General features: G+C 40.0%; 1 protein-coding gene across 2 annotated transcripts in view; it reads left to right on the plus strand.

Moving 5' to 3' along the window:
- The first annotated feature begins 10 nt into the window (after positions 1–10).
- SUCLG2 (succinate-CoA ligase GDP-forming subunit beta) overlaps positions 11–27,723 on the plus strand; it is a 254,132-nt gene continuing 226,419 nt past the window's right edge. The window contains exon 1 of one of the 2 annotated variants that reach the window (XM_072785456.1): positions 11–138. In XM_072785456.1, the coding sequence (XP_072641557.1) occupies positions 55–138 (84 nt within the window). In that variant the 5' untranslated portion in view covers positions 11–54. Of the gene's footprint in view, positions 139–762; positions 868–27,723 lie in introns of those variants that run through there. The other variant, XM_072785455.1, reaches the window with a different exon arrangement.

Here is a 27,723-nt window from a genome sequence, read left to right on the forward strand (position 1 = left end):
GGGGCGTAGGGGCGCAGGGGCGGGGCCGCAGGGGCGCGGGGCTTCCTGTCTAAGATGGCGTCCCCCGCAGCGGCGCGAGCACGGACACTTCTGCGGGAGCTGGTGCTGCGGCCCCCGCTGCTGGCGGCCCGGTGGCAGGTGAGCGCGCCCCGCGGCAGGCGCCCCGCGGCCGTCCTCCCCGCCGCCTCTGCCTCCGCCTGCGTCCCGGCGGCGCGGGCGCTGCAGCACCTGGCTGCGCCCGGGCGCTCTGCCGACTGCCCCAGCGCCCCCGGCCCCCGCCGAGGCCGGTGCCCCGGTGCCCCGGCTCTGCCCAGGGCGCTGCACGGCAGCTGGCGGGGCGCGGCGCGGCGCGTCGAGAAGTCCTCGGGCCTCGGGCGCGTTGGAGCCCCGAGGGTCTAGCATCCGCGTGGCCGGCTCTGCCCGGGAGACGCCTCGCCCCCGGGGCGCGCGGCTTAGACCACGTGACGGGCCGGCCCGCCCCAGCCCGGCTGGGCTCCGCCGCTCGCCTCCCCCGGCAGCTTCCTCCAGGGTGACCGCTTTTTCAGACTTGAGGGCGCTTCAGTGGGTCGCACGGGCTGAGGGAGGAAAGTGGGAAACGCGCCGCCCTCTAGCAGGGAGCAGGGCTTCCCGTCACAGAGGCGGCCGAGCAGAGCCCTGCACGTCCCCTCCCCCCCACTTCCTCCCCGATTGCAGGCCTCGGCTGGATGGATGCTCCATACCTGTTGGAACTTGCCTTCCGCTGGATCTCACCTTCTGCAGGATCTCACCTTCTGCAGGATGGCAAGAGTGTTCAGAAGGCTTCTGGGGAGTTTTGAGTTGGCGTTGACTCTTGGAGAAGTCACTCAATTGCCCGGTTTCTGGTTCTCCGTAAATAATCTCTTTCCCCTTTTATTTTTAAGGTTTTTATTTATTTATTCATGATAGACAGAGAGAGAGGCAGAGACACAGGCAGAGGGAGAAGCAGGCTCCATGCAGGGAGCCCGATGCGGGACTCCATCCCGGGACTCCAGGATCACGCCCTGGGCCGAAGGCAGGCACTATTCTGTATTTTTTGTATGAACTGGAGATTGAAGCTAGTAACAGATTTTATTTTATTTTATTTTTTAAAGATTTTATTTATTCATGAGAGACACACACAGAAAGAGGTAGAGACACAGGCAGATGGTGAAGCAGGCTTCATGCAGGGAGCCCCATGTGGGACTCGATCCCGGGACTCCAGGATCACACCCTGGGCCAAAAGCAGGTGCTAAACCGCTGAGCCACCCAGGGATCCCTCTCTTTCCCCTGTTAAAGAAAGGGCAGGTGTGGGGCTCAGCCATACACAGCAGCGTCCTTGTTCGTTTTCCCGTTTTTGATTTATGAGAGGCAAATTATCACTCATGCAATTTATTTATTTGTTTTATTTATGTTATTTATTCATGAGAGACCCAGAGAGAGAGAGAGAGAGAGAGAGAGGCACAGACACAGGCAGAAGGAGAAGCAGGCTCCATGCAGGGAGCCGGACATGGGACTCGATCCCGGGACACCAGAATGATGCCCTGGGCTGAAGGCAGGCGCTATTCTGTAGTTTTGTATAAACTGGAAATTGATGCTAGTAACAGATCTTATTTTATTCTTTTAAAGATTTTATTTATTTATTCATGAGAGACACAGAGAGAGAGAGAGGCAGAGACACAGGCAGAGGGAGAAGCAGGCTTCATGCAGGGAGCCCAACGTGGGACTTGATCCCAGGACTCCAGGATCACACCCTGAGCCAAAGGCAGATACTCAACTGCTGAACCACCCAGGCTCCCCACTCACGCAAATTTGACCAGGATATGTATAGTATAGTTTTAAGAAAAAAATGAAAAGATAGCTACTAATGATTTTTTGAGTTACTCTAAGCTTTGGCTAATTATAACATATGTAAGGTTTCCCACCCCCCCCTTCTCTTTTCATTTCCTGACTTCTCATTTCTCTGTTTTTGTTAATGTAAATTTAAAAGGTGCTAATAGGTATTACTGTAATATCCTTAATAGGCACTTGACAGTATGGTGGGATAGCGAAAAGGAATGGCAGTTTTGTCTAATTAAAATCACTAATAACTATTGTAATAGAGTAAGGAGAATACCTCCAGGTGATCAAGTCCTATTCATTATTTAAGTGTTACAAAAAACAAGAACTGTGGTGCTAACTATGAGTGTAGACTTGAATTGATGAGAAACACGGGGCCCAGGGCAGTGAAAACTCAAGCAAAGCAAGTAGTTGTGCAGAGAAACCCAAGCATTTAGCTGAGGTGTGGCTGGGCTTTCTGCCTAACCAAGAGATGAGAGCCTGGACGCCACACTCTAGAGAATCTGGTTGGGGACAGATAGCCTTGGTTTGGCAAGAAAACTAGGTGAAAGGATCAGTTACGTCACTCCCATCTAGGTGCCCTGATTTACATTACTTGTGGTTGACCTGTTATCCTGGAAACACAAGGTTTCAAAGATGAGAAGTTTTTTGTTAGAGATAAGTAGATAGTGTCCAGGACACTCTTGCAAGCTTGGCACTAGCGAGCATCTAGTCCAACCAGCTCATTTCACAGGTGGAGACCTCGAGGCCTCAAGAAGTTCAATACTTGTTCAAGGTTATAAAGAGAGTTTGTGGCAGAGCCGATTCCAGAGCAGTTTGCTTCTATTACACGAGGCTGTTGTTTGGTGAGTGTAGACTTCCTCATGAAAATGTGTTATGTCACTATTTAGAGGTTAGTCTGCATGCCAAGTAGCAACTATATCATATCCAAGTCCTCGAAATACTGACACACTTTCATTATTTCTTTATAAACATCTTAGAATTGACAATAATAGGTGAGCATTGCTCATGACTTGTAAGGGACTTTTCAGTTCTTGGATACTTCTTTGTATTTGCTCCATCTGCGTCTCTTGATATTGTGCCTACATATTCCCTTGGCGGTGCCAAACATTACAATTGAACATGACCCCCCCTTTTCCCCACAAAACTTAAGAATCCTTAGCGTCTCAGGAATTTCCTGTCATTCTTGACTCAGACCTACTTTGTCCTGGACCTTGTGCAAAGCTGTTGGGTGTATGGAGGTAAAAGGTCCAGTTTCTGCTTAGAGAAGTAACTCTAATCACTCACAAAGGTACCCCAAAAATGATAATTTAACCCCCCCCCCCGTAGTTAAATTTAACATTTGACACCTATTCCTGAGGTATAATGTCATTGAAATTTTTTATTTACTCTGCTCTTAGCTTTAGTGTTTCGACTTAGGATTGATGTTATATTTTTAGAGGGCCCCCTTTAGCCATTTCTTATTTTACATATATTTTTTATTCAGCCTGTACCTAGGACAGGGCTGCTCTAAGTGCTCTAGAACCCACTGCTCTGGGGTTCATGAACAAAGCAGGCAGAGTATATGACCACATCATACTTTATTTTCACGGGGGTGGGAAAAGGCTAGATTGTACATACATAAATAATAAGATGGGTTCAGCCAAGGACAAAGGCTATGAAGAGAATAAAACAGGATCATGGGATGGAGAATGAATAGCTTAGCCAAGAAGGGTAGTGTAGATTAGATGGTCAAGGCAAACCCAATTTGACAAAGTGGGTTTTGTCTTTTTTTTTTTTTTTTGGTTTTGTTTTGGCCTAATTTTTTTTATTGCAATATAACACATGTACTAAAAATGTACATATTCTAAATGAACAGCTTGATGAATTCTCACAAACTGAACATGCCCAGCTCACCAGATTCAGATCAAAAACTATTTTGCAGTATACTCAGAGGGGCCCCTGGTGTTCTACCTATTGCTACCTCCACCCTGGAAAGGGTAAACAGTCTCCAGACTTACACTACCATTCCATGGTTTTGTTCCTTTTTGTACTTTATGTAAAAAGTGGAATTATGCAATGTGTACCTGCATTCTGAATATTATGAGATCCTGGAGGTAACTTTTTGACTTTTTGACAGCTAAGTGACCTGAGTATTGACAAGTACCCAGCCAGGTGAAACTCTGAGGAAGAGTATGTTAGGCAGAGAAAAGAGCAAGTGCAAGGGCCTTAAGGTGGGAGTGAGCTCAGTGTGTTCAAGTAGTTAAAGAGGGAAAGTGATAGTACTAATAGTCTGAGGTAGGCAGGGGCCAGATCATCTGGGGATTTGCAGTATCTAATAGCTTTTTTTTCCCCCCTCTAATAGGAGCTTTTAAGAGCCTAGACTGGTTAAGTGACTTGCCCAAAGTTACCTAGTTTGTAAGGAATGGTTGGATCTGACCCTCAATCCTGGCTGCTAAAGAAAGACAAGGCATTTAAGATGGTATACTCATTATAGACCTAGGCTGGCTTTGAAACTTTTAGAGGGAATCTTCCATGAATTCACACTCCAGTAAAGATCTAACCATTGTTAGGGGTCTTTTCACAGATAAAGGCCATGTTGCCATGTCCAAATAGCCAGGAGAAGAGGGTGCTGCGTTACATGGCAGTGTAATGTAGCAAGGCATGGCCACAGTAGGCACAGAGATGAGCCCATTCCATTGGTCACGTCTTAGGCGAAATCTTGGTTGAGGGGACAGAGTTTAAATAGTTAATGATAGTTCTAAACATGGTATTGTTGCCTTTTTGTGTATTTTCCCTCTCTTAACGGCAGGGCAAAGTTCTTGGAGTTGCTCTGTTTTAAGAGAAGCAGAGACACTATGAGAAACACTGCCTGTCCGATCCCCAGCTATAGAATTGTTGTGTGGTTCTCTGTGAAGCTCAGAGCTTCTGTCCAGGAACTGAGAGAGGAACACGTACTGTTGGAGGAATCTGCTTGAACCTGTGCCCCTGCTGTTGTATACTTCAAAATGGGTGGCTCCAGTTGATTTTCTCCTCTTTCAGGAAGTAGTTGGAGAAAGATGGATGCATGGCTTTTAGAAGTGGAGGACTACAGGTTCTGTGCAAGTCCTTATCAGCTAAATGAGTCTGTATTGGAAGTTGTGACTTACGTATATGTGCCTTCTTGCCTAAAAGAATAAGGATTTAAAAAAATTACATTTAAAAAATTTTTTCAAGATGAAGTACAGTTGCAATTTCTACCATTAGAAAAGGAAATCTATCTCAGATAATTTAGATGCTAAACTATTGACCTTCTGTGTAGGGAAAGCCCTTTAAGTGTTCCAAATTGGTTTTGTTTACTGTAAATGAAACTTATCTTTTTACGGGCAAGTGATGGAGTGCACAGACCCAGAGTAGTGAAAATTTTGCTGCCCCTGTATCCTAGCCCAGTTCTGCAGGCACAATGCCCAGAAAGTCACTGAAATAGTATCTCATAATTTGGGGAGAAAGAGAAGTTATGTAACTAGCCTGAGATCACTTGTCCTTCACTTCTCTTTACTACTCAATGTGGAATTGTCACTTGATTTATTGCTTTCTGTTACTCGATGGAAATGTTTTGCCTGAAGAACTGGAGAGATTTGTACACATTTGAGCAAATGGTAAAATCAATATACTAATGAAATTTTGGGAAATAATACTCAAGTTAGTCTGGTGAAGAAGAAGTGGGGAGGCATTTCAGGTGTAGTGGGCTGCAAGCAAAGGCAGAGGGCAGAAAGAATGCGGTAAGATTAGAGGACTCATTGCCACCGGTTTGGTGTAGAGAAGAGAGAGGCAGGTGAGTAACCGAAGGGGAGGGCTGATGGTGATCTTTTAGGAAAAGGAGGAAGGAGGATGAGCCGTACAAAGCCTGGAACTCAGCACACATAGAACTCTGTAACTAAAAACAAAGCAAATATTGTTCATTTAGTTCATTTTCTGAACATTAGTCTGTGCCCAGTGTTATTTGGTGTAAGCTCCCTGAAGGTGGAAACTATATTGATTCAGCTCTTCAGTGTAAATCCACTGCTTAAGAGAGTGCTGGGCATAGAGATGCACTTCATTAATGAATGCTGTGTGGCTGAGTGAATGCAAAAAGACGATTCGGGGGTTCTCCTCGGGGCCTCATCATTTGGTGGCAAAATTGGCATTTAAACCAATAATTATACCAGGACATTGTGAGTGCTGCAGTAGAGCTGTGTTGTTGGTCTTCTAAGACACTGCTTGTTCATGCTTTGGGGTACCTGCTGTGCCCTCCCCCTGAAACACTGTTCCCTCTGATCTCAGACAGTGTTCCCTTCCTTCATTCACCTCTCCAAGTCAATGTTAAATCTCCAGACAGGGCTTTTTATTTTATTTTATCTGATTCTCCCTCTCCCCGGGGATTATTCTCTGCTCCTTCCTTGCTTTATTTAGTAGTTTATAACACTTTACCTGATGGTTTACTCCGTGTTGTTTGTGTATTTATTTATGGTCTGTCTTCCTCTCTCGGCTACAAATATAAGATTGTAAGCTCTGTGAGGCCAAAGATTTTCTTACACACCACTGTTTCCCCAGCTGGCCTGACTAGGTGTAAGTTAGTAAGCTTTTGTGGTTTCAGTGAGAGGGTAGGGACGGAAGAGCCAGAGGCAGGGAAAGTAACAGGTTGAGCAGTGATGCAGATTATTGAGGCAAGAGAGGAAGGAAGGGGCTGTGGAAAGTCTATTTGTGAAAGGGTTTTCATAATAGGACTCTTCATTCTACATGTGTGCAGAGACCTGTGCAGAGGGATCTCTACCCATTATTTCTTTAACCCTTGCAAAATTACTGCAGAGTAGATTGTACTGTCTTCGTGATACATATAAGGGAACAGTCATAAAGGAGTCACAGAGTCACTTACTTAAACCACAGTGCCAGAGAGTCACCTGCCTCATGCTGACAAACCACATAGGCTGTTAAAACATTAAACTGTATTGCTAAAGGATCCTGTTTGGGTAGAACCATCCAGTTATGCTGATTGCTTACATTTATTTCCCCATCTCTTTGCCCTGAATGGCAGGCACCTTTGGTCGTTTGGGCTTGTGCTGACTCAGGTGTACCAAACAGTGCTGCACGGTCGTCTTCTCCAGGCTCTTACCTCTCCTCCCCTGGCTTCAGAGTCTGGGAAACAGTAACAGAGGAGCAAAGGGTATGAGTTCTGTGTTCAGATAGAACTGAATAGATAGACCTAGAAATGCTGGGTCTGCCAGGTTCTTGCTTTGCAAATTATTGAACTTGGCTGAAACTCTATTGTTCTCTGCAAAGGGATAATTCTCATAGTTACAAAGAGTATGTTTGACATTGTAGTGATATAGTTGGCTCACAATGATTATTTCTCTTACGGTGAATTTGAAGCTAAATTTACTTTCATTTTTTTTTTAACCTTTATTAAGCTAGAGACATTTTCCATTTTCGGATCTGATAAACTTGTATTGTTTGCTGCCACCTCAGGGTTAGGCACTGGCTTGGTGTTTCCATATGTTTTATTTCACTTAATTCATGCAACAATCACGTGAGATAGAGATGATTATCTGGGGAACTTGAAGCTCAGAGAATCCAAAGCCAGCTTCCTGCGCCCCAGGTTGTTCATTGCACGATGGCATGAAGTGAAGGTCTGTAGAGGCCCAAGGTGGGGAAGGTCACATGGGGAGCTCAGTTGCACCATCCTGGATGTGGCTTATTCCTGAAATGTTTGCACATCTTGGGGCTGACTTAGTAGTGATGGCTTCCGGACCTGATGTGCGTCAAAGATTTGATGTGGGAGGACACTTAAAGAATAGACCGTAGTCAAAACATATACCAAAGAACAACTAGCACATGTCCTTTGCTGTCTGCCCAAGTGCAAAGCACTGCTGTTAGGTTTCAGGAATGCTGGAGAAGTTGTGAAATTGCGTTGCCTTTGTAGGCGGGGCTTTGGGGAATGCTTATGGAGGATGGAGTTTCCTGGTATTTTGAGTTCAGACTTTGGTCAGTCTGCTGATGTCATGGCCAGCTTTTGCCTTTTTCTAGAGATAGTTCCAAAAGTAAGGCGCTTTAAGCACCAGTCATGAAGGCATAAATTTCTAATGTTTAGCTTTAGAATTTATTTTTATTTTAAAATATTGGAGTGATTTGGTGTAATGTATAAATCAATCCTGGAGACATCGTAAAGCATTAGGAGTAGGTCTGTGTAAGTGTGGGACCTGTGAGTGTGGGTGGGATGTGGATCTGTCCTTTCTTTTCTCCACTTCTCCATGTGCTTGATCCATTTCCATTTTGGGGGTGTGGGTTGTGCCCAGGGTTGTGACTCATGGGCACTGAGGAATTTCAGGAGGGATTTTGAGCTGTCTTGTGGATTTTGAGGTGGGAGAGAAGTCAGAGATGAGGCTGGAAACCTAAGCAGGGACAGGCACCATTCTGCTGATTCTGGTGAGTCTGGTAGTTGAGTCAAGGTTTGTTCTTGAGGGCAATGGGGAATCATTGAAGAGTTAGATAGTGAAGCAACAGGGTCAGTTTTATGCTTTAGAGTACCCTTTGCAAATAAGATGAAGAGGGTTTGAGAAATCCAAGCATGGAGATCACTGGGGGACTGTTGCACTGATTCAGTGCCATTAGTAATTATGTCAGGAGACTGTACATAAATCAGGACTGGGATCAGACTGCCTGAGTCTAAGTCTTGCCTTCAACATTGATTATTTTTGTGACCCGTAACAATTATACATTTTTTTAAAGATTTTATTTATTCATTTGAGAGAGAGAGAGAGAGAGCGCCTGAGTGCAAGCAGAGGGAGGGGAAGAGGAAGAGGGAGAGAGAGAATCTCAAGCAGATTCAGCTCTGAGTGTGAAACCCGACATTTCACAACTCTGAGATCATGACCTGAGCTGAAATCAAGAGATGGATGCTTGCCCAACTGCACCACCCAGGTGCCCCGACAATTACATATTTTATTATAAGATTAACTTTTTCATGTTTCAGTTTTTCTGAAAATTGGACTTTTTTGCACACTTGTGATTGACATATTTCTTTTTTTTCTTCCAGTGGTGCATAAAATGGGAGAAGATGGGCACTTGAATCAAAATTAGCTTGACTGCATAATTTATTGTTTATTGCCAAATTGAGATACTTGAGAGTGAATGTGAGCCTTGTGAGTAATTCACTAGGACAGCAGGTGTAACAGAAACAAAGACCGTCTCTGGAAAACCAACTGAATTGGACTAAATGTCGGTAATGGGGATAGGACAGAAAGATTGGCATTATTAGGGCAATAGACTGGGCAGGAGCCACGGTTTCCAAGCTGGGTCCCCATTGCTGGCTTCTTATCCTGTGCTGAAAGCAAAAAAGGTGATAAGAGGCTGTTTACCATCCCAGAGTGGAGAGGGTGTGAGGATCCACTCTAGTTAAAAAAAATCTCTGCTTATCTCTGCTTCTAGAACCATGTACTTTGTCCCTATGCCCAAGTGTTCCCTGGACACCTTGTTATGGTCTCAGAAAAGGAACATGCAAATAAAACAGAAATAGAAAACCTCATAAATCTGCCCACTTTACTGGGCACAGGTTTCTAAACCTGAACACAGTGACAGTGACAGGCTTTTCCAAGTCCCAGGCCTTTTCTGATATTAAGGACATCCCAGCCCCTATTGAAAGGATGCAGTCTGGCTTAGTTATTTCCCTTCTGTGCTAGTAGTCTTGTGTGGGTGCTGTTGCTTCTTAAGTCTTCTTTGGTTGAAAGAGACCTGCTTGGACATATCTCAAGGAAAATAAAAGTTTATTGAAAGGGATGTGTACTAGAACTCAATACTAATCTTCCTTGGTGTTGGCTCTTTTGTGATTATTCTGTAGTGTAACTGGTCACTTATCATGGTTACATCTCTATAACTTCTGCCTGCACATGATTTTTAAAAATTTTTATTTAAGTTCAGTTAATTAATATATAGTATATTCTAAGTTTCAGAGGTAGAGTTTAGTGATTCATCAGTTGCATATAACACCCAGTGCCCATCACATCATGTGCACTCCTTAATGCCTATCACCTAGTTACTCCATCCTTCCAACTATAGGAAACTTCCTTCAGTTTCCTATAGTTAAGAGTTTCTTAAGGTTTGTCTCCCTCTCTGATTTCATCTTATTTTATTTTTCCCTCCCTTCTGCTATGCTCCTCTATTATGTTTCTTAAATTCCACATATGAGTGGGTGCCTGGGTGGCTCAGTGATTGAGCATCTGCCTTCGGCTCAAGGCGTGATCCCCAGGTCCTGGGATTGAGTCCCACATTGGGCTCCCTGTGAGGATCCTGCTTCTCTCCCTGCCTGTGTCTCTGCCTCGCTCTCTCTGTCTCTCATGAATAAATAGATAAAATCTTTAAAAAAAAATTCCACATATGAATGAAATCATATAATTGTCTATCTCCGGTTGACTTAGTTCGCTTAGCATGAAACCCTCTAGTTCCATCCAGGTTATTGAAAATGGTAAGATTGATTTTTGTTGTTGTTGGCTGGGTAATATTCCATTGTGTATGTATATATACCACATCTTTACTCATTCATCTACCAATGAACATCTGGACTCTTTTCATATTTGGCTATTGTGGACATTGCTGCTATAAACACTGATGTACTTGCACATGATTTTGATTATCCATTTCCTTGTCCACTATAGCCTCCTGTCCCCAAAACATTATCCAGTTTCTGTCTCCCATAATGTTATACTTCTATTAAGAGAATCTCATTTGTCTAGTGCATCCTTTTGTATTCAGGTTTGGATCACGGGCCAGCTGAAAGATCAGCTGTTTTGCATAAGGTATCTTCCTCCGTCCTACAGCACATGGCCGATGTGGGGAGCTCTTAGGAACAGCATCATGGCTTCCCCAAGTAGCAGAGCTCAAGGCGCAGTGTTGGTGGGGTGGCCTGATCCATTTAGAGCATCATGATATTTTCCATCATTCATGAACTGCTGCTAACCTATCTTCTCTTTAAGATCACATGTTTATGGTTGCTTTCTTTTTCACATTTCCAACTTTCTAAAGATTTTCTTACTATTCACCTTTTTGATCTGTGTTGGACTGATTTACCAGACTTGCAGGTGATGGCAGTGGCCTTTGTTTTTTAGGCTGTTTTCTTATGATTAAAGTGAAAAGTATTTCTCAGGAAGGAATAATTAAATGGGAAAATGGGATGTGAGAAGTCAGCTCATTTATCCAAATAGCCAAATGAGTATTTTTAAGACACATAGAACAATAAGCTTCATACAGGCCCAGAAAACACTTCTTCAGCTTTGTTTGAAACAATATTCTGAGTTGAAATAACTCAATTTCTCCTGGTTTATCTCCATTTTATGCTTCCCAAAGAGAATTTGTTTGGGTCTTTTTGCCACCACTCAATAATGAGCTGCCTTATTGGGCAGATCTTTTAAGCCACCTGCAGAGGCTGCTGGGTCCCACATCAGTCCCTAGTATAGTCAGCTGGGATTCAGGGGGAAGGATTCATTTCATTCAAACCAATGGTCTTGTGAAAATTATTTATGTATTTTACTTGTAAGACACTTTTCTCCCCCCACATTTCAACATCTCTGAATTCCAGATATGTTTTACACTTGTGTCATATATTGATTGGCAGTTTTTTTCCAGTGGTACATAAAAGTGGTACAAAAAAGTTGTTGGTTGTTAAATTTGATGAAATTACCCTGTGCCTGAGTTTCATCATCTGCAAAATGGGAAAGTAATACTGACCTGTCAGTTGCACTGAGCATTCACTGAGCTCATGCACACCATCTTAGCACTGTGTCTTAAATTATCAATAAATATCAGTGATTGGTTTTGGTATTATTATCACTAACTATAGTCAGAGAGGCTTTATTTTCATAAAAAGCCCACTTAGATCTTTTCCCTACCTTCCCTCTAAATCTTTGGTGCCTCAGTTTACAAGGAAGTTGAGCCATGGAAACAGAGTAGAGAGTCAGAAGAATCAAGGTAGGCAATAACATGAAAGAAGAGTGAGAGGCTCCTTGTGGTGCCTTGTGTGTGCTCAGGAGTAGAGGAATGAAATGAAATCTCTTGGGAAAAGGACTTTCCTGTCCTGAATACTGAGTAGGAGTGGAGACCAGATTTTTAGCCTTATCAGAAAATATTAGTTTTCGCCTGATCAATGGAAATATCTTCACATTTGTATAAGGAAACTGGTATCTTTTGCTTGTTGCCACCGTCTTCTGATCCTCCTCTCCTAATTGCTGTCAAGATGCTATAGTTACAACTACCTGGACTTTGAAGGACTTATTTGGGCTACCTTACCTTTGAAAGGGGAGGAAAACTATGTTTAATATGTACTCTCATTCCACTCTTAGGGCTTACATAGGCTTTAAATAAGTAATATAAAGAAAGCTGAAAGTTATTAATTATTTTTGATTAAGGGGATAAACTATTAATGGCGAGTGTTTCTTTGATACAGTTCAGAACTCTTTTAAAAGTGATATATCATTAAACTTGAAACCAACAATACAAAGAAAAGAAGAATGAATTTTTCAGTTAACTTTTTTATAATTAGCATGAAAAATAAATGTGCTATTTGGCTAATTAGAAAAATTAGATAAATTTTGTGATAGCGAAGCTACAAACCAATTATCCTCACTAATTTAAAAATGATGAAGAAGGGTTCAATGACTAAGTGTTGAATAGGCTCCTTTGGAATGGAGGCAGAAATCTTATGATTGGTCCTTTGGGGAGGCTGAGCCAAAGGTTTAGATTCTGATACCAAATCAGATGTAGGCTTTCTAACACCACCAAGCAATTCTCCAACACCAATTGGGTGTCCTATAATTCAACTCCATTCTGATGCTGTTTACTGGAGATAGCATCAGATCCTACATGTTAAGAACTAAATCCTAAAACCTGTGGCTCCTGCCTCCCCCTGCCCATCTCAAGTCCAGATTGTCAGGTGTGCTTCTGACCGACCATAGATTGGAGGTTCCCCTGATCTCCTCCTCCTCAGATTCAGTCAGTTTGCTAGAGCAGCTCCTAGAACTTACAGAAACATTTCACTTACTAGATTACTGCTGGTTTGTTATAATAAAGGATATAACTCAAGAATAGCCAGGCAGAAGAGATGCCTAGGGCAAGGTATGTGAGTAAAGTTGTATAGCTTCCATGTTCTCTGAGTGAGTTTACCAACTCCAAAGATCTCAGAATCCCATAGGTCAGGGATTTTTATGAGGCCTCATGACAGAGGCATGATTGATTAAATCTTTGGCCCTTGGTGATTGAACTCAATCTCCAGCCCCTCACACCTACCCTAAGAGGGATGTGCCTGAAAGCTCCAACCCTCTGATCACTTGCTTGGTTCCCCGGGCAACCAGCCCTCATCTCTAGATAGGGTCCAAAAGTCACCTTGTACACATAACAAGAAGATCCCTTTATCACTCTCATCACTTAGGAATTTCCAGGAGTTTTAGGAGCTCCATACTAGGACCATGGATAAAGACCAAATACGTGTTTCTTATTACAAATAACAGTATCAAAGGTACTTTTAGGATTGGAGCACCAGATCCAAAGTTCCTAGCAGGGCATATTGTGCATGTAATGGATGCTTTCTTTTTTATCCAATAAAGGTTTATGGTGAGGCTTTTATGAGTGGTATAAAATTGATTTTATAACTGTATTTTATATAAAATATAATTTTAATGTGGGGGAAAACTTACAGAGTTAAACTTCAGATACAGATGAGAGAATTATTAAGTTCCTTTTTCATTAAAGGGCTGCAAGTTGAGTATGACATTTCATTTATCTTAATATTGGCAGTATATCAATAATGTTATGTCTACAGTAATCCATGAGTTACAGTATTTCTTTCTTGAAGATATTTTGTTCTTTGCTACAGGATGAATCTATTTCCCCCCAATAAACTTCAAAGTCTTTTTTTTAATAGGTCAGAAAAGAATCCCTTTACAGGAACTTTGAAGTTTTAAATAAGCAACATTGTTATAATTTAAGTAAAATTAATTATGAATGCAAAGCAGTGTTTTTGTGATTGAATTTGGGATATTAGGGAAGTAGCAAAGGAACTGCAGTTTTGATTCAAAATTCGACCCTGCAAATGCCTTTTATGTCTCTGGAAACTTTGTTTTTGCTTTCCAAGTCTCTAAAGGTCCTAAAAATATGAATGTATACACATTTTACTTTTTATTTAAGAATTTTTATTATTTAATTTTCTATTGTGGTAAAATGTAACAAAATTGTCATTTTAACCATTTTTAAGTGTATATTTTTATGGCATGAAGTACATTCACATTAAGTACAGTGTTGTGTAGCCATCACCACCATCCATCTCCAGAACTTTTTCATCTTCCCTAACTGAAATTTTGTACCCATTACACACTAACTACTCATTTCCTTCTCCACCAGACCCTGCAAACTACCATTCTACTTTCTGTGTCTATGAATTTCACCACTCTAGAACCTCATGTAAGAGAAATCATACAATATTTGTCTTTTGTGACTGGCTTATTCTACTTAGCAAAATGCCCTTAACTCACGTCTATGCTATAGCAAGTGCCAGAATTTCCTTCCTTTTTAAGGCTGGATTATATTCAATCTTATGTATAAAAATGCAATGTTTATATGAATGTGTAATGTTTTGTTGATCCATTCATTCATCAATGGACACTTAGGCTGCTGTCACCTTCTGGCTATTGTGAATAATGCTGCTATGAGCATGAGCATACAATGAATATATATTTTGTGTTAACATTCTCCTAAGTAGAAATGTTGTCTGGTGTGTAGTTTGAGCTACATTTCCTATTTCCCATGCCTGGTTAAAATGTTTAAGAAATACCTTTACTGTTAATATTCTATTAAATATTCATATTCTTTTATTCTTCCAGTGAGTATTTGTTAAATGCATAATAGGCATGCTTATTAGGCCCTGGAGATGATGGGTTAGCAGGAAGCTTGGGCTTATGTGGCAGTTGTTGCCTTTAAGGAATGTATACAGTCTAGTCTGGTGGAGACTGCTGAGAAATGGGCAATTATAGGGAGAAGTGTTTGGTGTTCCCAAGGGTTTTGCCAGGCACTTTGGAATGCAGCTGTAGCGTTTCTCTGGAACTCACCCACACTGTGGCTGTTCATAGTGTCTGTTTGGATAACGTGAAGTTGAGCACAAGTAGGAAGAGGCTCCTGACATTTCTTCAGGACACTCATGGGCCAAGCCTGATGCTGTGCACTTGAAGAAGATTGTCTCCTTGAGTTCTTATAGTGACCCTGGGAGGTAGGTATTCTTATTGCCATCACCAAGCCCATTTTAAAAAGAAGCAAACTGTTTCAGAGACTTTACACAGAACTGTTGTCACAGCTGTTGTCCCACGCAACTCCTTGGGTTGCCACTCGCATTGGTCTAGTCATTTGTGCCTTTCGTGAATTGAGTGGTATCTCCTCCAAAAACAAATATATGCCTTCATGGCCTAACCCGTAGTACCTCAAAATGTGATCTTATTTCGAGATTGGATCTTTACAGAGATTATCAAGTTAAATGAGGTTACAGTGGGCCCTAAACCAGTAAGACTGGTGTCCTTATAAAAAGGAGAATTTAGACTCGGAAATGGTGGTAGAGAGAACATCTGAACATGGAGAAAGATAATGGTGATGCTTTAATGAGCCGTGGAGTACCAAAGAAGGCCAGCAAACCACCAGAAGCTAGGGGAGAAGCATGGAACAGATTCTTCCTGACAGCCTCAGAGGGAACCAATCCTGATGACACCTCCCTCTCAGAACTTTGAGACAATACATTTTTTTGGAGCTCCACTGGTACTTTGTTCAGGCAGCCTTAGGAAAAGAATGTAATAATGCCTTCTGGTGTTTTGTGGTATGCAAGTTTCTTGATTCGCCTTGAGCTTTTCCACCTGGACTCTTTTGGCATCTCTGAGCTTTCCTAAAGATGCACATCTTTTATAGCGGCTTAGAAAGCCAGCTCATTGACCATGAATACAAGTCGTCTTGCTTTATGCTTCATATACTTGTTTTTGCACCAAACATTGTTTGCCACTACGTTATTCACCATTGTTGGTTTGAGAAGCTCTGAGGATTTCTGAAAGTGAAATCAATTTAAAGCAAGAAGAGTTGCATTTGAGAGAAGTGGGTACTGCTGATACCACTTCCTAAATAGGAACTCTAGAAATATTTTGAACTGCAGCAAAAAATTGAAATAAATACAGAGCTTTACTTATTCAGATATGTCAATTCTGGTATTTTTCATTTAGCCTAAGTGGAAAACAAACCTCATTATTTTTTTGTTCTCACCCAGCTCTTAACCATTCTCTTTATTCAGACAGCTCATCCAAGGTTAAACAAAAAACTACATTTTAAAACTCATGTACGGGCCTTTTAAAAACAGTTACATAACTTAATCCAGCTGATTTTACAATCAAAAGCATAACACAAGCACTGTTTTTCTTCAGTACTATAAAGTTGAAATTTAAGAATAATCAGCATGCAATCAAAAGCTGATTATAAGTGAACAATAATGAACATAAAAGTAAAATCAATTCTGAGGGTTATAATGAAAGAAAAAAAAAGAGTAATAGCAGTAGTTGAAAAAGGAAAGTAATAAAAAGAGGTTATGCTAATAGGCAAATAGTGGATGAAAATCAGTCAGTGGCAATGTTCCATGGAATTCTCCAAGAGTTTGGGGGAAAATCGGAGCAATAAAGATTATAAGAATAAAAATGTATATACTTGTTTAGATTTACTGCCATAGATGAAGACATCTAGGAAAAGTCATTGTGAGTTTTAGGAATGAATCACATCTTGTTCTTGATGCTGGAAGGTGGCACGGAGAGAAAGGGTTCGGTTGTATCTGATTGTAGCCCACTCATCAACTGTGTGGCTTCAGGTAAGATATTCAACTTCTCTGAGACTCAGTTTCCTCATTAAATGGTTTAATATTTATTGTGCGTTGGTTGTGTGTCAGGAATTACGCCATGTGCAAGGTGCATATAAAATGTGGCTACTAAAGCAGTGCATCCCAGAGTGCAGAGAGCATACCATTGGTCCTTATGCAAGATTAGGTGATACAAAGAGGTAGCATCAGATACCTGCGAATCACATAGTGAGGAAGTTAGTCTCTCTGAAATATCATTGAAACCTTAAGATTTCGTCAAAGAGAGTTTTTGGTTCTGTGCCAGGACTTTTTACCTGGACTAGCCTGAGCTGAACCCTTTTTATTTTTAGATTGTGTTGATATTTTACCATCTACTTAGGCAAACAATATAGGTTTAAAATAAAGTTCCTTAATAAGTTAAAACCAACCACATAAAGAAATTAGTAATCATATTAGTGTTTTGTGGACGTAGCAGGAATTGTTTATAAGCAATTGTCATTTGAAAAACTTTGAACCAGAGTAACCTGTAAATTTCTCTCAGTTTGTGTTCCCTGGTAGCAGATAGTGAGAAAAGGATTCATGTAAAAGTGATTTTTTTGGGTGGGGTAGGTATTTCCAGAAATATCTGGAAGGGGATCAAGAAGTTGAACCAGTCGGAGAAGAAGGATAAGGAGGATGTATTATTCAGCTGAGACTCAACGAAGGCAATTTTGCTTTTTTCCCCAGGACAGATTGGGATATAGTGTATGTACATTACACACTGGAGTTGTCCCCAGTAGGGGCAAGGAAGTTGAGCTATTTATACATCATCATCCCTCCCATCAGGATGTAAATTCTGGTACTTCTGGTTCTCTGTAGCTCAAGGGAAGTGCATCAGCACTCCATGACAAAGGGCCACAGGGGCTGGCTTCTGGGGATAGGAACACACAGGGACAGTGCAGAGGGATCTGAGGTCATGTGGGTGGAGCCCTGATAGAATCTGCTCTGAGTCTGTTCCAAGTGACATGTAAGCCACTTGTTAGCTTTGTGCACTAGACATTTAGTTTAATCCTTCATGTCTTGGTTTCCTCGTCTGGTTTAGAATAACAGTAGGAAAATTTAATTCTTCTGATGAAATTCTAGAATGTTAGAATCGTTAGGCATCTTTGACATTATCTCTTACACAATAGAGCAACTGCATTGCAGAGAAGTTAAATGTGGAAGACCATTTGTGCTGCATTGGTCATAGCAGGAACTTGAACCCTTGTCTTCTGCCTCCTATTCTAGGGCACTTAGAGCTTCTATTTCAGGCGAGGTAAAGGTACTTGGGTCTTTGGATATATTTTGTTTTTGATGTGAACTCAGTGGTTTGTGTTTCTACATGGCCTTGCTTGGTTTTTAAGCTTTTCTGATTTAAGGGCCATTTGAGATTCTGCAAAGAGATATTGAACATTTGGTTTAACATTCCCATGGTCTTTGGCCTAATAAATCCTGGCTGAGCTTTTCTGTCTATCTTCATTAAGAAGATATTTCTCTCAAAACTTGGTATTTTGGTGAAATGAGTTTATATATTTTTTTTGTTCAGAGGCTTTCTTCTTACAGGTTTGAAGTGTAATGGACCACAGGAACCTGGAGGCATACCAATTGGTCATAGTCTCCGTAACATTTATAGCATGTTGATCAAATAAAAGTTGCTGAAATGGGTTCAGGTGGTTGATGGTAACAGATTTGTTTCTCTTAGCTTCTTTTCTGTGGTTCTCTTAGGAAAAAAAAATAGGTGCTGAAGTTTCTCGTGACTGTTTAAAGGATCTCACATAAGTGGTTTGTAGAATCTTGGAGGAACTTTGAAAAGGATTCAGTCTTAATGCAGAAGGCAGAGCCATTTTATATGGGCAGTGAAAACTTGTTTATGGTCACTGGAACAGAAATCTGTGCGTTTTCTTTTATGCTAGATTATGGCTGTTACATGGAATCAAATTAGTGTTTTATTTAAATACTTTGCATTTGCCTTTAGTAATAAATACCGTAACTAAGACTGCAAAGCTCTATGTATAATTTGGTGGGTGAAGAACACAGGCCATGGGCTGTGGGATGAGGGACCTAGGGAGAGGATGATATAAGAGTATAAACTTTTTAAGTTTTAAACATGAATAAGAAAAAATAAACGTGAATAAGGTCTGAGGGTCTAATTATATCATGGTGACTATAGTTGATAACCAATGTATTTTATAATTGATGTTTGCTAGGAGGGTAGAATTTAAGTATTATCACCAAAAAAAAAAAAAAATGGATGTGATAATTCACTTGATGGGGGGAATCCTTCCACATATATATATATCAGATTATTACACTGTATACTCTAAATATCTTACACTTTTGTCAGATCTTGGTAAAGCTAGGGAAAAATTAAGAATTAAGCAATAAAAAGGCAAAACAAAATAAAATAAAAAATACAGGCTCAGGCACCTGGGTTCTAATTCTGACACTGACCCTACTAGTTGTGTGTTCTTAGGCAGTGAACTTAAACTCTTAAAATTTTATTTTCTACCTGAATTGATAAAGGAACCACACAACAGGTGGGGGGCTGGAGTGGTGTGAAGACTTACAGAGGTAAAGACTGCTGGGCATATAGTAAGCATTCAGTAAATGGTGGTGATGTTGATGGTGTTAGGAGTACTAGTTGTTTTGTTAGGAATGATAATAATGCATTTTGTCTTTTTGTTTAATAAGTTGGACATTTTCTTATCATTTTACATATGGGCATGCTGTGAAGTTGCTTTCCTCAAAAAGCAAGTTAAATAACTTACAATAAATAACACATACATACAAATTTGGCAAGGAAGAATCATTCTGATTGTATTGTCTCTGGATCATCAAAAGTGTGTCTTAAGAGAGTGAACTAGGTACTATATTGTATATTAACAACCTTCATGTTTCCTCTTTGCCCCACTGTGGCCTCCATTCTCTTTTTTTCCTCCTGTATGTGGCCTCAGCATGCAAACACAAACTCCTGTGTTTATATTGCACTGGACTATGAGGTCCCCTCAAACCTTGGGCTTGCATGCTTTTGCACATTATGTTTCCTCAGCTGGAAATGGGCATTTCCTGACATCTCTCTTTACTATCTTTGACATTTAACCCAAATGGTACTTCTTATAATGCTTCTGTATTTACTACTATTATTGCTCCCCTACCCCCTTCAGCAGCTGAGTGTCTTTCATCTTTGTATCTCTAGCATCTAGTACATGGAAGTTCTATAGAATGAGTATGTCCAGTTGCTGGTTAACAGAGGTTTATAGTTAATTGAAGATAAGGACTTTGCTGCTTTTGATGGATAATTATTATCTTTAAATTATCCAATAGGGGAGCACCCGGGTGGCACAGTAGGTTATGCATCCCACTCTTCATTTTGGCTGAGGTCGTGATCTCAGGGTCGTGGGATCAAGCCCTGTGTTGGGCTCCGTGCTCATCAGAGAGTCTACTTGAAACTCTCTCTTCCTCTTCTTCTGCCGCTCTCACTCATCCTCTCTCTCTTTCTTTAATCAATCAATCTTTTAAAAAAATATCCAGGAGGAAGTTAGGGTACCTTGATGGCATCATCAGAACTTGAAAAGTTGAGAGAATAATACTCTGTTTCATTTAATTAAAAAATGCTCATGAATATCAGATAAAAATTTGAGAAAAAAAATCAGATATTGCTTCCGGACATTTTCCTCCAGCCTCTCCCTGCCTCCATCATGTGAAAAACCAATTACTTCATCCTTTTACCCGAGAAGCCCTTTAGTAAGTGTGATTTGGAATAAATTGTAAGGGAGAACTTAAGTGTTGATATTTAATATCTGTTCTTAATTTTTAGGGCTGGGGAACTTTGTCCTATACCTTTAGTTGACACATCTTTTGTATATTATTCATAGCCTGTAGCATGCATTTGAATTAGAATTTAGTATGCTGAATGGCAACCTTGCAGATAAACATGAGCATAGTTGGAAAAGGCTTTGGTTCTAATGTGAGATTGGCTTCATAGAGAACAGAGTTATTTGAATCCTCTTTTGGTTCATGTCATTGTCCTAATCCTAACTTCGTTTAGTTTTCAGAGTTTACTTGGTGGCTCCTGATGTTTGCATTTATTTTGTGGTATAAAATGAAAGAACGAATGACTCAGTGAGATAAACTGTTTGAGGGGGTAGCAGAACCAAAACTTAGTCTTTTAAAAAATATTTCATTTGTTTGGGTGTGAAAACTATTTTAGGGAGAAACTCTCTTGATTTAAAAAAATGCTTTGTATTTTGTTATCATCTGGATATTTTATGTCTCTTTGCCTACCAAGTCTGGCTTTTCCTGTCACTAAGCTAAGTTTTTATTAACTATCTCAAAATAGGATGTTTTCTAGCTTGACAGGTAGCAATTGGCTTTACACCGAAACTTCAGTTCTGTTGAAAGTTTGAGAACATTTTTTAAAAACTATTTTTACGACTAAAATAATATTTTGAAGACATGAAATTGCTAACATACAAAGACTGATAGAAAAGCATAGTCTTGGATAAAGCCTATGTGTATTAATATTTTGGATGTCTGGTCTAAACAGGTAATATGCCATTTCTAAATTTATATCTGAATAAGAAAATTTATCTTGCACTTATTATAAAAAACTTTGAAACTACAGAAACATATTAAAATGCCATAAAGATTTCCTGTAATCACCTGCGCCCTAGAGAACATCATTGTAAATAATAGTGTGGACCTTTTCATTTTTTGGCACACGTGTGCATCAGGTATATATATGTGTTTTCTTTTAAACAAAATTAGAATCATACTAATTAGATAATTTTGTTTGTTATTTCCCTCCCACTTGACATCAAATCAGGAATACTAACCTATGCATTAAAATGTTTTGCAGGTATTATTTCTGATGCCAGATACTTTGGAGAAAAAGGAGGCTGCACTCACATAGATGTCCTAATTTATTTTGTCATTTGCTTACTAGTGGGCATTTATGTTATTTCTCATGTTGCACTGTTTTAATGTTGTGTTGAATATTCTTGAACATAAGTTTTTGTTTACTAACCAAATACATTTTTGAGTTGTTTTTTTTTGGATTGCCTTCCAGAAAGGCTGTACAAATTTATACTCCCTGTGGTGATTAACAATAACAGCAACAGTAGTGGCTCTTATTAATTGATAATTTATTATATATTATATGCTACATCCTAGTCTAAGCACTTTGTGTGGATTTACTCTTTACTCTTATCAATGCAAAGTATGTATGAGATCATCAGTATTAGGAACTGTCAAGTCATGAGCACACACAGAACAAATGTACACATATAAGGCTGCTTGCATGATGTGTCTTGTTTCTTAGTTGTCAGCTGCACACAAGGCATGAGATATCCAAAATGAGCCTTGTAAATGTAGATAATGCCATGTACATCAAAGTAGGTTTATTAAATGAAACTCCTCATTAAGTTGATTTTTTGTAACCTGATGGATGTATCTCAGGGTCTTAGTGTCTTACAAATAATTGGGATTGGGGAGGAGGACTGAAGCTTATTTTGTGCTGTGTTGCTCAGGTAAGCCTTTTAATTGAGCTTCACCAATGGAAGGTTTGTAGCAAGGAGGTCATGTGATTAGATTTCAGTTTCCAGAAGATGACTTTGGTTACTGGACTGAGTAGAATATAGCCACAAAAGTGAAGGCAGTGAGGCCAGAGTTAGGAGGCTGTTTGAAGTTCCTTTTTTTTTTTTTTTTTTAATTTTTTTTATTTATTTACTTATGATAGTCACAGAGAGAGAGAGAGGCAGAGACACAGGCAGAGGGAGAAGCAGGCTCCATGCACCGGGAGCCTGATATGGGATTCGATCCCGGGTCTCCAGGATCGCGCCCTGGGCCAAAGGCAGGCGCCAAACCGCTGCGCCACCCAGGGATCCCTGTTTGAAGTTTCTTTGGAAAGATCCAAGATGCTTCTTAGACTTATTCATCAGGGTCATGGGAATACTTGTTAAATGCAGATTCCTGGGGCCCCTTGTGTATAAACTGTGCCTGAAACCCAGGAGTCTGCATCTTGACAAAATTTTCCATGTTAATTCTTAAGAATCATGGATCTAGTGATTGACTCTGGCATAGGAACAAGAAACATTCAGGTCTATGAATTTTTGACTAAGGGAAAAGAAATATTTTAATGCCTTCTCATGAGAACTCATTTGAGAGTATGTTTTGAAAAAATAGGGAATGTTTATTGTATGCTTAATATGTACCAGGCATTATCCTAATTGCTTTTGATAATTTTTTCATTAGTTTCAGAGACAAAATTTAGTGATTCATTAGTTGCATTTAACACCCAGTGCTCATTACATCAAGTGCCCTCCTTAATGCCCATCACCCAGCTACCCATCGCCCCACTCTCCTCCCTTCTAGCAACTCTGTTTCCTAGAGTTTAGGTTCTCTGATGGTTTGCCTCCCTCTCCATTTTCATCTTATTTTATTTTTCCTTCCCTTCCCCTATGTTCATATGTTTTGTTTCTTTTTTCTTTTTTAAGATTTTATTTATTTATTCATGAGAGACACAGAAACAGAGAGAGAGAGAGAGAGAGAGAGAGAGAGAGACACAGGCAGAGGGAGAAGCAGGCTTCCAGGATCACACCCGGGGCTGAAGGCAGTGCTAAACCACTGAGCCACCCAGGCTGCCCTGTTTTGTTTCTTAAGATAGTTTTTTTTTTTCTTAAAATTTCCACAACTGGAAAAGCTCAGCATTAATAACCTAATTTCTAGGTGAGGCAACTGAAATCCATAGAATCTGGATATTTTCAGTTAGGATGCTTTTGGCTATGAGTAAAAACTCTGACTCAAACTGGCCTAAGTAATGAAGCCTTAATCATTGCATATATCAGGGACTCCAGAAGTAGGGTATGCCCCAGGTTAGGTGATTCAGTACTTCATGTATGTGATTGAAATCCCAGGATTTTTTGCTTCTCTCTGCTATAAAGGCTTTGGTATTGGTTCTACTTTCACTCTGGAAGCAAGATGGGGCATTTGTGGGAGAGAGAAAACATCTAGAGAAAGAAGATTTTTTTTTGTTTTGTTTTGTTATTCTCCTAGAGGGAGAAAGTTCTTTCCATAAACCTCCTATCAGGATTCTTGTCACTTGGTACTTGGGGAAGATTACATCATATGCTCATGCTGCAACAGTCCTTGTCAAAGACGTGGAGTTCACATATTTGGCTGAGACTGCTGAATGATTTAGAAAAGATACTGAGCAATCACTTAGTGTCTACTACAATATTGCTGGTGAGTAGCAGAGCTAGGATTTGAACCCTGTCTCTGTAGACCCCAGAGTCTTCATGATTTCTCCTATACCATATGCCTCCCTAAATATCTTTCTGTTTGCTATAAAGGCTTCCACTTGTACTTCTCCTTATTGGTTTCTTGATGGCCAGTAATCCCAAATTATGTTTAAGTGTCTACTTGCTAGCTTTCTTTATGGACCAAACCTGAGCTCCTAGCCACAATGAAAGGACTACATTTGCATTCAGCAGTATGCTGCCCTGTGGCAGTTTGAACAGTGGCACACTGTCAGCTAAGAGGTACAATGTCAAGTGTAACTGCAACCTGGAAATGTGTTGATGTATGTCAACTTGTAAACGATGCGATGCAGGGGCCAGTTTTTGAACTGTTGCAGGGACAGCCTAGCCCAAACAGAGCCCACTAAGTGCCATGTTTTCTTGTTGATACCCACATTAACCCTGTGAGGTCTATAATAAAATTATTATTATTTGGCATCATTCTCATTTTACCAAAGAAGAAACTGAAGCTTAGAGAGGCTACGTAGTTTGCCTAAATTCACCCAATTTGTAAATGAGAGACCATGAGACTTCAAACATTTTCATTTCAAACTTTTTAAAATTGTGAAATAGCCTAAAATACTAAAAAGAAATCCCTACAACATATGTGTAGTTTAATATGTAATCATAAAATGAACATTACTCCCCAGAACCCAAAGAGAAAGTTATCGGTACCCTAGAAAATTTCTCTCCTGTTAAGTTAATTTTTAATTTCTCTACTGTTAGGTTAATTTTTGTGGTACTCATTCAGTTGTGAAATTTACATTCTTAAATACCCTGTTTAATTATCCTCATGATATGGTGCAGGGGGAAACCTATACGAACCAGAAATCAGAGGCATAGATACTCCCCTTCTGTCATTGTATTTATCTTGGGCAAGTCACATTTCTTTGAAAAAAACTGACATAACACTAAATAACTTTTAAAAACCTCAACTACCATTATCCAGAGAAGGAGGTGGTTAACTGGAGAATGAAAATCAGAGTGGAGGGCAGGTTTTGCTTGCTTTTTTGTTAATTTGGTAGTATGGTTATAGAAACTTAATGATTCCAGTGACAGGCTTCATTCATTTTGAACACCAAGTGTTTTGTTCATTATGTAAGTCAGTAAATTGCCCTTACACCTTATTGATTAAAATGTCCTAGCTCTTGAAGGACTCACAAGTATAATTTCTAAGAGACAGACTGTACTTTCGTTTTTTAAAATCCACTGTTGAGGTCTGTGCATGATAAAGTGGAACCAAGTGGTTATTAATTTTTCATTGAAATCTTCTGAATAAGTGTTTTCTCTTGCTTGGTTTCAAAAGGAGTCATATTCCTGAATCTAATTAGAGGCAGTTTATGTACTGTGGGCTTATTAAGATTCAAGGCACTTTTTTATTTTAGTCTGTCTGATATCCCTTTTTAATTTCACTTAAATTTGAATTACTCTAAACATCATCTGGGCATACTGAAGATACTCAATGTTATTAATAATGATGATGTTAAGGAATCTGTCCCATCTTATTCTTCTCAAATTCCATTACCTTGTTCTTGATTCTGGATTCTGTGTGGGATCATGCAGCCCCTTTCCTCTATCTTTCTGTGGCAGAAATCAATAATCAATCATGACACTCTTCTGGTGAGCCCAAACAAGGCCTCTGGGACTTTCTTTGTGTAGCTTTCAAGCAACCATTCCCAGGTGGTCAGAGTTAATAGGCTCTTTGCCATCCCTGATCCCGATGTTGTCTGTCATAAGTCTAGACTTGCGTATTTCTCCTTTTGACCTCTTGAGTAAGTTACATTATCAGCTAGTTGTTTTTCCTAAATCTCTGCTTCAGATTCCCATTTTCCTTCCTATTTGAATGAAAATCTTTCCCTTTATGGGGCCTCTGTATAGTACCTCACTTCCAATGGGTACTCAGATCTCTTCAAGCTGTGAATATAGTGTGTGTACACAATGAACAACTAGACTTATTCTTTGACCAGTCTTTATTCATTCCTCTGGAATTTGTTTTTGGAAGTGACTTTCTATCTTAAGGTAAGAACTCTTTTTTTTTTTATTTAACAATATGAATGCTCACAGTACTGTCTCTAGAATGTGTTTCCTGGCTGTTTGGAATAGAAAAGACATCTCTGCTTGAATCCCTCCTGAATTAGCATCAGGCTGTATTTTCAATATGACCATGTTAGCTTGTACCAGGTTTAACTTTCCATAGTGATCATATGCTCAGGACAGAAACACAAAACCCAACTATTTGAAGGTTTTGGAGAGTGAAGAAAAGCATAAGATCCTGGAGGGCAGTCAGAATTAGAAAGGGCAGGTTTCAAGTTTTATTTTGTTTTCTGAGAGCAGGCCATGGTGATGTCTAAAATTCCAAGAGAAAAATCTAGTGTTTCTGAACCACCTAGCTCTGAAGCACCAGAGGACAGAGCTTTGGGTAACCATGGCAGCTGGAAGGTGAGGGGGTACTCGGGAAAGGAGAGAGGCAGAGAGAGTGTGTCTGGAGTTGGTGTGTCAAGTCGGCCCAAATCAGAAGGTATCCTTGGAAGGGTATGTGTAAGAGGCTGACTTGCAAGCAGCCTAGCCAAAGTAAAAAAGAACAGCAGTAAGACTGGAGGTGCTTCCCATGAGACTGAGTCTGAATATGTGTTACCCATGAATCATACCTCATTGAGAACTCTTCTTTTCACTTATGTCTGATACGTGCAATGTAAATACATGCCTTCCCACTGTTCAGTTGCCTGTTTGGATTTCATATGCTTTGTTCACAGTTACTGGGTCTAGAAAGCCAGCAAGAGATCTAAAATATTTAGAACTAATGCAAAGCCTCATCTAAGAAAGAGTTTGAGATTTTAAGAGTAAGAGATTTTAAGGAGGATGGTTCTGCCACAGATCCTGTTTGAACAGAACAATCACTGGTGTGTTGTGAAGATTCTCCTTATGTATCCTAACGTCACACTTACCTCATGTGCTTTGTTTGCTTTTCAGAGTGGTACTGCAAGCAGTATTGAATATTGTAATAATCACAGTAATAATAAACATGATAGCTAATATTTTCTGGGCTCCTATTACATGACAGGCACTTGTAAGCATTTTGCATGTACTAACTCATTTTATTCTCATGGTAACTTTTCTATTATTTCTGATTTACAGTTGAGGAAATAAAAGCTCAAAGAGGTTGAATGCACAGCTAGCTATAAAGTGGTAAAGCCAGGAGCCAAGAGGAAGAGGAGGGTAGTTTAGTATGGTATATACTCCTGTGCACATTCTCAATAGCTGTTGTCCACACTGAGTTCCAGTAGACTTCTGAGCAAGGTAGATGTGAAACATACCATTTTATGCTACTGTGTCCTATCAAGTTTACTGGCATAAACTTTATAGGGAAAAGGTTAGGAAGTACTAGTGTAGGCCTAAAGATCGAATCCTAATTTAGTTAAAGGGATAAAGTATGAGTGAGTAGTTAGCTTATCCCAGCTGAATATGTTTCTGTCTAGGCAATTGTTTATTGACTCTTGTAGCTAAAATACTCCTGAAATTTTTATTCATGTTGAGGAGCAAATTACTGAGTTTAGTCAATGAGATTGAAAGGTGAAAATAAACTTTGCTTATTAGAGAACTAATAGTTTACTTTATTTGGACTGGAATTCTTAAATCTACTCAGAGTCCTACATGCTCTTGACTAGAACCTTGATGATGGTGGTGGTCCTAGTCAAGAACTTGCAAAGAAAAAAGAAATTGCTTCCTGTT

The sequence above is a fragment of the Canis lupus genome, chromosome 19 (genome assembly GCF_048164855.1).
Source record: "Canis lupus baileyi chromosome 19, mCanLup2.hap1, whole genome shotgun sequence".
NCBI classification, from domain to species: domain Eukaryota; kingdom Metazoa; phylum Chordata; class Mammalia; order Carnivora; family Canidae; genus Canis; species Canis lupus.